General features: G+C 45.2%; 1 protein-coding gene across 1 annotated transcript in view; it reads left to right on the forward strand.

Annotated features, from left to right (window-relative positions):
• Nucleotides 1-1,764: 1,764 nt before the first annotated feature.
• CCDC6 (coiled-coil domain containing 6) overlaps nucleotides 1,765-13,701 on the forward strand; it is a 109,011-nt gene continuing 97,074 nt past the window's right edge. The window contains exon 1 of the mRNA XM_012657629.1: nucleotides 1,765-2,296. Coding sequence (XP_012513083.1) covers nucleotides 1,994-2,296 — 303 coding nt within the window. The 5' untranslated portion in view covers nucleotides 1,765-1,993. The remainder of the gene's footprint in view (nucleotides 2,297-13,701) is intronic.

The raw sequence follows: 13,701 nt of genomic DNA on the forward strand, positions 1-13,701 counted from the left end.
ATGCGTTAGATCTGAGTTTCCCCCTATGGTGCTACACCCTGCAAGCTTTACTCTTCCATTTCACCCATCAAGTGAGTTTTCCAGAAGTCATTTCCAACTTCAGGAGCTGATTGTCTCATGTACCAGATCCTGAAAAGTCAAGGAGAGAAATAAGTTTCCGTGAAAATTAAACTGGATTACTTAGAATTATTAAGATTGGCTCTATGTTTCTGAACAGCAAAGCCAAACACTTTCTTCCCCTCTTACACCAACAGTGACTGAGTTCAAAAGCCTTCCTAGCATTAAACTAAAAAAATACCTGGGAGAAATTTGGAGTTTAGTTGCAGTTGGCATTTCTCAGCTGTTTGCTAGAAGTAGTCATCTTGGTAAAAGATGATGTCATTTGGAACCACTGGCGTTTTAGAGTTTATTCCGAAGTACCAGTTTCCATGAGCCATTGAATAACAGTTTAATCATTAGATCAATTTCAGGTTTAAAGATAACAAGGAAGTGATAATAATTACTAAAGCCATCTCTGTAGTGTTCTTCCTAACCCTATAAACCATTCAAAAAGTTCAAAGCAATAGAAAACTTTTTACACTTTTTTTTGTATTTTCTGTTTCCATGTATTTGTTCTTCCGTTGACTAAGCTTGGATAGTAAAACTAATCTGGTCAGTTTCACTTTCCAAATTTTATACATAAGTGAAAGCTGTTTTGTGTCAACAGGGTAAAGTGTTTAGAATCATATCACCTGCTGGGCCAATTTCCTGCAAGCCTTTCTGTGGGAGAAGGGAGGGTGAATAAAATCACTTAATTTTGAATTTCTTATGCTTCAAAGCTAGAACCCTGAATTAGACCACGTAAGAGTAATTAATCTGCTTTATTTTTACATACTAAAGTTTTCTAGGAGTGAGCAAGAGGATAGCAAAGAAGGGTGATGGTTATGTTGTATTCCTCCTACTTAATCATGACTATTTGTATAGCGTAATATTATGTCTGCAGCTACCTCGGAAAATTGGCACTTAGAAATGTATTTCAGTCCTTCTACAAAAACGTTCTCTTTTTTATTTTTTTCTTTAGACAAACGTTATTGTCTTAACAGTACCGCGTGACACGTGCTGGAAATATTTGCAAGATGCAAAGAGAAAAAGAAAAAAAAGTTGCACCTTGTTTAAACAATGGCGCGCAGTGTGGTTTATGAGATGATTAGAGGGCAGTGTGTCTCTCCCGCAAATTCTTTCTTAACAAGGTTAACCTGTGGCTGCTGTTGTTTCACCCGACTCAGCCCTTTGCGGGCGAACTTTCTGTTCTCTTAGCTCGATCCAAACCTTCCCAGTCAAAAGCACTTTCCTCACTAAGATAAAACTGCGTGTATGTGTGAAACAGACAGAGGGAGACACGCGCACACACAGTCAGCGGAAGATGGGGCCACTACACAGCCGGGGCTGGATGCCGGAGCCAGGCTGACCTTTCCACGTGTCCCCAGCACCTGCGAGACTGGTGGGGCATTGGGTTTCCTTTTCTCCGGAGCGTGCGCGAGCCCGGAAGGGGTTGGGCGGCCGTGGGCTTAGGTCAGGGGGCTCGGAGGCCCTCCCTCGGAACACGTGCGGCCGGCGAGCTGGTGGTACGCAGGCAGGCCTGCCTTTCCCGCACCCGCGGTGCCCACGCGTTCCCAGCCCGCCCGCGGTCGCCAGGCGGCGGCGGGCGGGTCCTGGAGCTTTCGGCATGCTTTGCAGGGCGGCCTAGCGAGCGCGCCAGGCCCCGCTGGAGCGAGCCCCAGTGCAATACTGCCCGAGCCCGGGCGGGGTCTCTGTTCTCTGGCAGAGGAGGTCCCTTGGCAGCGGGAAGCTCCCTCTCTTTCTCTCGCCGCCGATCCGAGTCTGCGCCCTGGTGCCAGGCGCCCAGCTCGGCGCTCCCCTGTGCTCACCCGGCGCCCACTCATTCGCAGCCCAGCCTTCGCCGCCGCCGCCTCCCTGCTCCTCCTCCTCCTCCTTTCCCCAGCCCGCCGCGGCCATGGCGGACAGCGCCAGCGAGAGCGACACGGACGGAGCGGGGGGCAACAGCAGCAGCTCGGCCGCCATGCAGTCGTCCTGCTCGTCGACCTCGGGCGGCGGCGGTGGCGGCGGAGGAGGCGGCGGCGGTGGGAAGTCGGGGGGCATTGTCATCTCGCCGTTCCGCCTGGAGGAGCTCACCAACCGCCTGGCCTCGCTGCAGCAGGAGAACAAGGTGCTGAAGATCGAGCTGGAAACCTACAAACTCAAGTGCAAGGCGCTGCAGGAGGAGAACCGCGACCTGCGCAAAGCCAGCGTGACCATCGTGAGTGCCCCCGGGGGCGCGCCGCAGCGCCGACCTCCGCCTGCCCCCGAGAGGGGTAGCATCCGGATCCAGGCAGCCCCCGGGCTCCCCTAGACTCCCAGGGACCTGCGGCGAGCACACTCCCTGCGGGCATCTGCCAGCCTCCGGGGGGAAAGGGAGGTGTCCCTTCGGGGCCACGCGGGTCTGTCTTCCTCGGGGGTCCAAGACCCTCGGGGGGTGTGAGAAGCCTACTTGGGCAACCACCCTGGTCCCTTCTAGCCTCTGGGGACGAGGCCCCTTCTGGGTAGGGCTGGAGGCTGGCGGCGTGGCTGGGGGGCGGGGTGGGACTTATTTCAGACCTAGCACGCCTAAGGGGTGCGTCCAGAATCTGGGGAACCCGAATCTGGGGGTGAGGGAGGGAGCTGGGGTCTGTTCCTGGGGCCTGGCTTGTAGTGCGGGGCGTGCGCTGCGGGGCTGGGCACTCAGCTGGCATCAGCAAGGCGCTAGCTGGATCGCCCGGGGAGGGGGCGGGAGAGAGTGGCCGGGAATCCGGGAAGTGGAGTTTTCTGGCCAGGATCGAGAGGGAAGGGCGGGTACCGGAGCTAATGCTCCCACCCCGGTTGGAAGTCCTTTCCTTTGAGGTGGGAGGGTGGACGGTATACAGCAAGGAGAGTGCAGCATCCTGGCCTGGACAGAGCTGGGGCCAAAACCAGGGGAAGGCGACTGTGACTCCCTTGCTGAGCCAGATGTACGTGTGTTTGCTTCATTGGTGGTGGAGTGGTTGGGACTATCTTGCTTCTGAGTCCAGATACTTGAGTGGAGAACAGGCCATCTGTTCCGTTTGTATCTGGCCCATGGAGGCTCCCCAGAAAAGGGTAAGATTAGGTCTGTAGGTCTCTCTCCTGGTGTAGCAGGCGTTTAGAAAGGCCCCTATAGCTGTGATGAAGCGAAACGTAACTATAAAAAGTACACAGTGTGCTCTCACCTAACATCTCTGCCAGCTCACCACATCATTAACATGCAGAATCCCAGCACAGACAACTCTATTCAGATCAAAACAGTTTCCCAGCCAGGAGCAGAGAAGGAAATGTCAAGAAAGGGGATAAATTGTCATAGCTGCTACACAATAGCTGATTAGGCTGAATCTTGAAATAGACGAAAAAGGGATGAATTTGGCGGTGGAGGGTAACACTTGGGAAATGAAATGGGGCAAGTTTAGGATGCCTCCTGTGCCGGGAAAAAGTCTTCAGTAGAAGAGAGTGTGTGTGTGTGTGTGTGTGTGTGTGTGTGTGTGTGCGCGCGCGCGTGCCCCCACTGCTGGCTCATACATGAGAACTGGATGGCATTCGTAATCTGTGTAGAAAGCAGATTTCCACCAAAGTTCAATGTGATCAGCAGCCTAAATAGTGGTTGATTGTAGAAAGACACTTTGCATGCTCAAATCCAGTGCTGGTGAATGGAATTGGAGCAAGTTTCATGTGTCTCCAAACCCATAAAGTTCTTGAAGTGCCCTTTTGGTGGAAGGGGGAGGAATTTGCAGAGGCAGCCACTTCCAAGCCTCCTATGTGGCTTTCTTGGCTGAGAAAGATGTCTCTGCTGAGTGGGGGTTGAGAAGTGAGGGAAGTTGGTGGAGGCAGTTTATTTAAGGTTTGAGTTAGTAAATGAGAGGGTTAGTCTCTTGGAGATTGTGAACCATGGAAAGTAGTAAAACTTATATGAAACAAAATCTCTAGCTTCTTGCGAACAGTGAGCAATTCAGACTGTTTTTTTTTGTTTGGGAGGGAGAAATGGGAGGTGGAGAGACTATGAAAGGGTTATCTGTTTGACACTTTGACCATATCGTAAGTAGGTCTGTAAATTGTACACAAACGTATTGCTTTTTCAGGGACAAACATGTTCATTCCTGGTCTGTAAGATTAGAGGCCTTCTGAATACTTGGCTCCAAGAGTGTGTTAGGTAGTGGCTTTTTCTTAGCACTTACCCTCAACCAAAACTGACATACAACAGGATATACTTTGTGAAATGTTCCGTGGTCTTACTGAGTAAAGTTTTAAAATTGTTTTGGATATAGTCTACAAGTACCAGAAGCCTCTCAATTCTTCTTTAATCTCTGACTAATATATTCAGGGAGACAAAAGTGCTCGTGGTTTGCCTGGTTCCCTAATACTTGGCAGGTGTTACTAAAGAACTGAATGATAAATGCAGAAAAGAGATTTCTTAAAGCTTTTGAGGGTTTTGTTAACTGACCTAGGATCCAGATTGTGACAGGTGAGTTTGACCTCTCAGGCATATAATGTGGGAGGAGGAGAAGTGTGTGACTCTCTGAAATGGGTCTGTGGATATAAGGAATCAGTTAAACAACACTTTATGTCAAGGTTAAGCTGTCCAATCCCTGACAACTCTGACTTGGGCATTGCCCTTGCTAGTAGCTGCCTCAGAAGTTTGTGGTAGGGCTTAGATATTTGATTAAGTGAAGGGCTTGTTAGGTTTTTCACTGTTTTAATTTGGAGGGAAGATGGTACCATAATCCTATTACTTGCCTTCCTGGCTTCTATTAGTTCCTCTAATTATGATATTTACATTCATGTTCTTGAGCACTAAAGGTGATTATGGCTGTCTTTCCTTTTCCTTGAACATGTTCAGGAAGGCATGTTGCCTTTTAGCCACACTCTGGAGAATAGAGAGGCACCCTTTTTTGTTTGTTTTAAAATAGACTTTATTTACCTTTTTTTTTTTTCCTTTTTAAGAGGTGGAGTCTGGGTCTGTCCTACAGGCTGGAGCACAGTGGCCCGATCGTAACTCACTGCAGCCTCGAACTCCTAGGCTTCAGGTGATTGTCCTGAATAGCTGGGACTACAGGTGCATACCACCATGCCTGGCTAATTTTATTTTTAAATTTTTTTTTTAGAAATGGGGTCTCACTATGTTGCCCAAGCTGGTCTTGAACTCCTGGGCTCAAGCAATCCTCCTGAGTAGCTGGGATTACAGGTGCGAGCCCTGCCTGGTACAAAATGGACTTCATTTTTTTAGAGCAGTTTTAGGTTCACAGTAAAATTGAGCATAAGGCACAGAGATTTTGCACACACTCCCTGCCTTCATGCAGGCATAGCCTCCTCCACTATCAATATCCTACACTAAAGAGGTTCATTTGTTACAGTCAATGATCCTTCACTGATACATCATTATCGCCCAAAGTCTGTAGTTTACATTAGGGTTCCTTCTTGGTCTTATATCTTCTAGGCTTGGACAAACGTATAGTGAATGACGTGTATCCACTATTACAGTACCACGCAGAGTAGTTTCACTGCCCTGAAAGTCCTCTCTGCTCTGCCTATTCAGCCCTTCCTTCTCCCTAACTCCTGGCAACCACTGATCATTTTACTCACCATAGTCTTACCTTTCCCAGAATGTTATATAGTTGGAATCATGCTGCATGCAGACTTTTCAGACTGGTTTTTTTCATTTAGTAAAAATGTTTCTTTCAAAGCTCAGCAGTTCATTTCTTTGTAGTGTTGAATGATGTTTCCTTGTTGGGATGTATATAGTTTATCCATTCACCCACTGAAGCACATCCTGGTTGCTTTCTAAGTTTTGGCAATTACAAGTAAAGCTGCTGTAAACATTTGTGTGCAGGTTTTTGTCTGGACAGAAGAATTCGGCTCATTGGAGTAAATACCAAGAAATATGATTGCTGGATTCTATGTTAAGAGTATGTTTAGTTTTGTAAGAAATTGCCAAACTGTCTTCCAAAGTGGCTGTACCATTTTGCATTCCTACCAGCAATGAATGAGAGTTGCCGTTGCTCACCAACATTTAGTATTGTCAGTATTCTGGATTTTGGCCATTCTAATAAGTGCGATATCTCATTGTTGTCCTCCCCCCCATTTTTTTTTTTTTTTAAAAAGAAGTCAAGTCCAAAGGCCAATAGAAGCTCTTACCCAGTGATCTCTTTTGTCTCTTCTGCTATGTAAGTGCTATAGAAGCTTATTCTGATCAAGCTACTCACTTGATAAATGACTCGTTTCATGGGTCTGTGTTCTTAGCATCAGTGTAATAGAGGTAAACATCACTTGTGGGGAAAATCAACTATAAGAAGTCTGCAAGTGCTGGGTGTATCTGTAAGTGTTATAGCTTTCCCCAGGGCGTTTTATTTGGGGTTTAGAGGTAGAATAGGATGTTTTGAGTGATTGTCCAATTTTTATCCATTAAATCAGCAGTGGAATCAGGCTGCTGATTAAATAATTCCTTTTTTTGGAGTGGGGTAAACAAACAAGGTATACTCAGTCACCCTTTTGAGTAGCTTTGCATGTTAGTCCAGGTCTTTCTGGCTTGTCATACGGGTGACAGTATGATTGTGGGTTATCTGATTCAGTGCAGTGAGAGTTGTCAGGGGGCGGTGGTCTCTGAGAAGGTGAGGAAATGTAATTGTGGGCAGTAATTGGAAGGCTCCCAAGGTCTGTCTAGTTGCTGGTATTCTCACAGTGTGTAAGCAGGGCCTCAGCTAGTTCTCTGGGGTGTGTGCGTCTTCTAGGCAGGTTCAGATCTTCAGTATGTGTTTGGTTTGGAAATAAAGGCCTGTAATAAATCACTAGTATTTAAATGTCATTTTCTGACTATAAAATTAATCATTATGGAAGTTTAGGGAAATACGGAAATACAAATGTGTTTTGAAAGTTATAGAAAAACATGTTGGTATGACATGATTAGAAAACCTGGCTATTTTAAACATTAACAGCGAAATGGTTTCATTAACCAGTAAAAGCTACCATATAGTTAATGTGTATTTTGGATTGTTTACACTGGAAGCCTAATATGCTATTTTCCATTTTTAAGACTTCATTTTGGCAGACTCTCTGCAGCTATCAGATCAACATTGCCCTTGTAAAGAGGTATAGTGTATCCACGCCCTTCCTCCTCCCCCTTGCCTTAGAGAAAGCATTTCTTCTAAGACTCTTGTGGAAACACCCAACTTGAGACACAACTTTGAGAAAAGTATGACCTCACAGTTAGGTCTGACCATATACAAGTCTTCTTTAAGGGACTATTTTCCTATATTTCTTCTGCACTTAAAGTTTTTCATGTCTGTAGGTACCTTCTGTGTGTTTCATATAATCTATTTGTGCTTAAGAAAAAACTAAAACTTTAAAGGAGGTCATGACCATCTTTTACAGTGCTGTTCTTATTTATTTGCTGAAGGTAGGGAGTAATTAGAGAATCAATCCACAGTATCTGGTTTGTGGTGACTCTTGTTCCAAGACCGGAGAGAGACTTGGTCTGAAGCAAAAATCTGATGTAATTGCTTGCTTAGAAACCTTCAATGGCTTCCCATTGCCCTTGGATCCAGGTAAACTTCCTGGTGTTTTGCCAGGCTCTGTGTGATTGGAAAGCTCTGCTCACTTTACAGCCGTACCCCTCGTGCGCTTAGCCCAGTGTCATTCTCTAAGATCTCCCTTCACTCCCTGAACTCCCACAATCTGCAATTTCAGTAGGCTTCTCGAGAAAGTACCTCCTGCCCTAAAATGCACTTCTCCACTCCTGCCATCCCTTCCACCTTGCAAATTCAAGTAGATTGTACTGTCTTCTCCACCCGAACCGCTGCCCACTGGGCCCTGGCACTGCCTCTTCATCAGCCACACACTGAGTTATGTACCTGCTCCTGGGGGTCTATAGAACCCTTCTGTCACTGACCCTCCAGCACACAGATCTTTCCCAGTTGGTGTGTAAATTCCTTTGGGGACAGAATTTGCCTGGTTCATCGCATTCCTCAGTGCCATTCCTCAGTGCCTGGCATGCGGGAGACACTCTGAGTTGGCTCCAGGGGCATGGGTATGTGTGTGCTTGTTTGTTTTGTTTTGTGGGATTTGTTTTTTTCTGGGGTGAAGGTGCTAATACTGTCTCCTGTAGCTTGTCTTCACGGAGCCACTCTCCTGCCACAAGAGCAGTCACCCTCTTTACCATAGTTGGTGAAACAGATGGGATGGATGAGTGGATACTCTGTATACTTTGGGGGACCACTGCAACCAGTGTGTGCCCTAAGCCCTTGCCTTCTAGCCTTGGGTGATGTTGTAGGCTACCTTGTAGCATACACCTGGATGTTCCTGATACATCGCCTCTGAAAAGGGACAATGTGTCTTCAGGTTTACCTTTCTAAGGGTTTCTGAGCAAGGCTTAGAGGAAAAAGTAGCCCCGTTGCAAGTGTTAAGATTTGCTCCTTTGGCTTTGGTGATGGGCCAGATCATTCCAGGTGTTTCCTATGACTGTTTAATATTGAAATGCCCCCCAGCTGCTTCTAGGAAACAACTGTGGATCATCATAGGGGGATGCATCAATATGAATATGGTCACTTGAAGCTCTGATTAGGAAAGCATCTGAAAACACAATGGGGACACTTGCTGAATCCTTGCAAATGTCTGTGTGTGCCTTGCAGAGTGGAGGTGGGATGTTGATACAGTGTCACACACGATGTACTTGTGTTCTATGTCTGTTTTTTTCCCCCTCGAATCATGTCTTGTAGAGAAATATTGCACTTACCCCTAAGAATGCTAATCTGAGCTATTAAACTGCAGCCAGGCAGAGTGAGGAGTAACAGTAATCTTTCCTGTCCCCTCTGCTGTACTCTTTTTTTCAGCGGTTAGGTGTTGCTTTTTGTTTTCAGTCACAATGTGGTTGCTTTTAGATATATTGAATTATTGTCAAAGCTGACAGAGTAAATGTTCAGAGGTTCAGTATGTTCCTGCTTGTTGGTGGTTGAAATTTTCTTGACAGAGAAACTAATGCTCTGGAAAATATTTTTAATCGTCAGGATTTTTGAGTGGTGTTAACTTGCAGATTCTTCCTCCTCCCCCAAGACTGTCAAATTTTCTTAGCTATGAAGTTTATCCCAACCCTCATACCAATGAATTGCAAATGTCATATTGCGGTAGATGCTCTCTTTAGAGATAAAAATACCAAAAAAAAAAAAAAAAGGTTAGCAATGTGATTGATAGTTATTTAGAATTAACCCTCCCTTATCGGTTCCTATTCAATATCATGGTTACAATTCATTACAGTACTCATTTGTATAATGCTGGGAAATTTTCAGATCCCGACACCGTTACCCCCACCCCTTTGCTTCCTTAGGTACAAAACAGCATGTATAAATACAGCCTCAAATAGGCAGGATTCAGCCTTCAAGTGCTTATGGATGGCCTACTGTGTGCTGGAAATACCCAACAGGAATGGAAGGCCCCTCAGTAGCCTGGCAAGGATTGCAGTTGACTTTCATTAGCTTGGCCCTGGCCTGGTGCTGTGTGGCATTCACAGCAGAGGGAAACTGGCAGTCTCTTTCCAGCGCAGAGGGTTGGGAGGTGCAGAAATCACCAACACACACATGGAAGTAGGAAAGGAAGTTCAGGCAGGCTCCTCTCTGGGTTCCAAGGGAGGGGAATTTTACCTTCTACCTTCCACAGTGAAGTTCCTCTATCTCAGGGGATACCTTTAAGGAAAACAATGTGTCATATTCACTCACAGTTTAATTAGCTTGTAGTTTATTTTGTAAGACAGAGATGGGGCAAGCTGTTGCTCAATTTATCAGTGCTGAGGTAGCACAGGGAGGCTTTGGTTTATTTTTAATTTTAGTTTTTATGTGGTGATGATTAAAAAGAAATGTCATTGTTTTAATTTCATAATTTGCATCTGTCAGTAGATCAAAATTATCTAGGTGCTTTTTCCCCCTGGGGCCCACTCACATTCCTTTCATGGAATATTGTTGGATGGACTGAATTTCCTAAGTTTTTAATGTGAAACTTTCTGAAAGCAAAGACTTCTTGAGGTAAAATTATAGGCAATTTTGAATTCCAGTTTTTTAAAAAAGCAATGGTGATTGATGGGCTGGCTAATCTTCCATGCATCTGTTCCAGATCCATCCAGCCTTGGCGGGTGCCAGGTGTGTGTCCAGAGAGATCTGGTTAATAACCACCAGGGCACCTCAGGGCACTGAAGATCAAATGAGGCCACTTGGTACCGAGGAGCAGGGTTGGGATATTCAACCAGACATAGGTCATAATTCAGCTTTCCATAGAAGGAAAGGAGAGAGTGAAAGAATGAAAATAGCAGGGATTACGGATGAGCTAAAGAAAATTCTTAGTAGTCGAGTTATCTGCATTAAACACTTCATGTGTTTTATAAGTGAATAGTTTGAGTATTTTGTGATATCTGCTTTTTGAAATTGAATTCAAGGGGCTAAAAGGGACAGATTTGAGAAAAATAATTATACTTGGGTGTTTAATGTAGAAAGAACTTCTCCAGGCTTGGTGGCTCATGCCTGTAATCCTAGCATTCTTATAGGCTGAGGTGGGAGGATTGCTTGAGGTCAGGGGTTAGAGACCAGCCTGAGCAAAAGCGAGACCCCATCTCTACTAAAAATAGAAAAAATTAGCTCGATGTGGTGGCACATGCCTGTAGTCCCAGCTACTGCGAAGGCTGAGGCAGGAGGATCGCTTGAGCCCAGGAGTTTGAGGTTGCTGTGAGCTAGGATGACGCCACAGCACTCTAGCCTGGGTGACAAGCAAGACTCTGTCTCAAAAAAAAAAAAAAAAGCCTCATGAAATTATTTTTATATAAATGGTGATTTTTTTTTTTTTTGCAATTATCCTAATATACCAACACAAATGATAGCTTTTATTCTGTCGAGATTTGTTTTCTGTGTGGAGGGTTCTTCGCTAGACAGAAGACATGTCAAAAGAACAGAAGACTGTTCAAAAAGACATTTGCTGAGTCAAAACATAGTGTCTCTGCTTCATTTAGTAGGTCCCTCCAAACATGGAGGAAAAAAATTGACTAGGTGATTGTTTTAACATTTTTGTTAACCAAACAGTACAGTTTTAAGTATATATGCATAAAGTAGAAGGCTGGATTTCTTCGGGTCCAAATCACTACCTGGTAAGTGGTCTTGCCTTTTGGAAAATATATTGTTTCCCACCATTTGAACCTTGAAATCATGGCGTTTATTACTGAGAAATACCTTAGGTACCCAGAGAACAGAGCCAGTAACTTTTTTTTTTTTTGCAATTTTTAAAAACTGTAAAATGTGCACAGCATACAATTTACCTTTTTAACCATGTGAAAGTATACAATTCAGTGGCATTAAATGCATCTACACTGTTTTGCAACCATCCCATTATCCATGTCCAGAACTTTTTCATCACCCCTGAGAGAATCTCTGTTCCCATTAAACAATAACTCCCTATTTCCCCCTCCCCTGGTAGCCTCTGTTCCTAGTGACTTTTAAACATTTTTATTTATTTTAATTTTTAATTGTTAAAAAATCTTTAAGAAGAAAACTTACTCTGATCTACAAAAGCAGCTAGCTGCTTTTTATTGTCTTGGCATTGAAGTTATAAATTTGGACCTAAAGTGTTTTCATAAAAGTGCTCTCGATACCTTGTTTCAACTTAAGTTTTTATTGCCTGTCAGTTATCCCATATCTGGTTCTTTTTGGCCATTCAACAAACATGTACAGTCCCTTAGCCCCTATGCCTGGCCCTGGGCTTGGCACCCACCGTTCTAATTTGTGTTTGGACTAAGCCGCCAGATGTGGAAAATGCTGGATGAGGGAATAGCCCACAGTAAGGGCTTGTCCTTCAAGAGGGAAAGGACTTTGTCCTAACACCTCAAAGGTGATGGCTTTTTATTTTATTTTTTGACATGTGTCATAAGCATTTAATTTCCTTGACAGCATTTTGAGGAAACCATAATTTAAGAAGGTTTGAAGAAGGAAAAAAAGCTTGAATTTTTATTCAACAGCCCTGTCTCACTTCCACATCTTTTTGTGTTGCTGTGCTAACAGTTAAGGTTTATCCAGTGCTTGCCGTGGAATAGGCACTGTTGGAAGGGGTTTGCACACATCCTCTCATTTCATCCTCACCACGGTCCTGTGTGATCAGTACTACCGTTATCCATAGCTATGAACTTGTACTTTTAGGCCCAGAGAGGTTGCATCCCTTGCCTGAGGTTCCATGGCTATGAAATGGGGTTAGGATTTGAACCCCGGTCTGGCCTCAGAGCTTAAGCACAGGTTACATAGCCTGTGGGAGGGTGGAATATAAATTAATTTAGAGACAGTTTTATTTTTATCTGATTGTGGGCATTTTCCTCCTAGTGGTTTCTATACAGTTCTGTTCCTGCAGTTAGGGTAGTCGGGCCTTCCCTATTACCTCAGCAAATTCCCAGGATACTGGTCCTAAGGGAGTGTTGCCAAGGTAGCAAGCTCCCTGTCTTGGGAAAGAAACAATGATGCAGAAGGTGCCTTCAGTGCATGAGGGATGATCTGTGCTCCCCTTTCTGGCTCTTTTGCCCTCCATTTGGCCTTGGTCTACTCCACGCCCCCTCTCGTCCAGCAAACCCCAGGATGTCACCACCTCTGCACATAGCATAGCCATATGGACGCCTGTCCCTCCCTATCCATCCCAGTCTGGAATTGGTTTCTTCCTTTGTATTTATGTATAGCCTATACTTAAAAATAGTCTGATTAGCACAGTACAAGTGGGTTTTTTTTTTCAACAAACATATTGAGTGCCTGCTGGATGGCAGGCAGTGTGCCCATACGTAATAGCTGGGATGAGATTGTGCTGGGCGTGTTGTTGGAGGGCCCCTGACTCAGTCTAGGAGTGGTGACCGGAATCAGAGAGGGCTGGCTCTGGCAGGAGGGGATTTCTTAGCTAAAACCTAAAGGATGAATCAAAGTTAATCCAAAAGAAGGTGAGGGTTGGGGGTGGCAGGAGGAGGCACTCCTTCCACACCCAGGCAGAACCTGAATGTCCAGAGAAAAATGAAGCTGGGCAGTAGAGCAGGGCCAGGTGGGCGAGACTGGTGGGCTGTGCTCCTGGGGTCCATCAGGGGGCTCTCTACAGCAGGACAGGGAGGGAGAGGGGCAGAGCATTTCCAGGCATTTCTGTGCCTGGCTGCTTAGTGCAGACATTGGTGTTTTCCTTCTGAACTATTTGAAGATAGGTATTTTGTCATTTATCATCTGGAAGATGATCTGTGATGATTCCATGATGATACTTGCCACAGACTGTATTACACAGTCTTATTGTGTGCCCAGCACAGTTCTTAGCACTTTCTGTTTAGGGACTCATTTAATCCTCGTGACATCCCTTTGTGATCTCCATGTCACAGATGAAGAAATGAGGTACAGGGAATCCCAGCCACCTCTTGAAGATCACAGCAAGTGGCAAAACAGGAATTTGAACATAGCAGCCTGCCGGTACCTTGCATGATGACTGGCACATAAAGACTTTGCCGGCCGGGCGTGGTGGCTCACGCCTGTAATCCTAGCACTCTGGGAGGCCAAGGCGAGTGGATCGCTCAAGGTCAGGAGTTCGAGACCAGCCTGAGCAAGAGCGAGACCCCGTAACCGTCTCTCCTAAAAAATAGAAAGAAATGAT

Source organism: Propithecus coquereli, unplaced genomic scaffold (genome assembly GCF_000956105.1).
Source record: "Propithecus coquereli isolate 6110/MARCELLA unplaced genomic scaffold, Pcoq_1.0 Scaffold115, whole genome shotgun sequence".
Taxonomy (NCBI): Eukaryota; Metazoa; Chordata; class Mammalia; order Primates; family Indriidae; genus Propithecus; species Propithecus coquereli.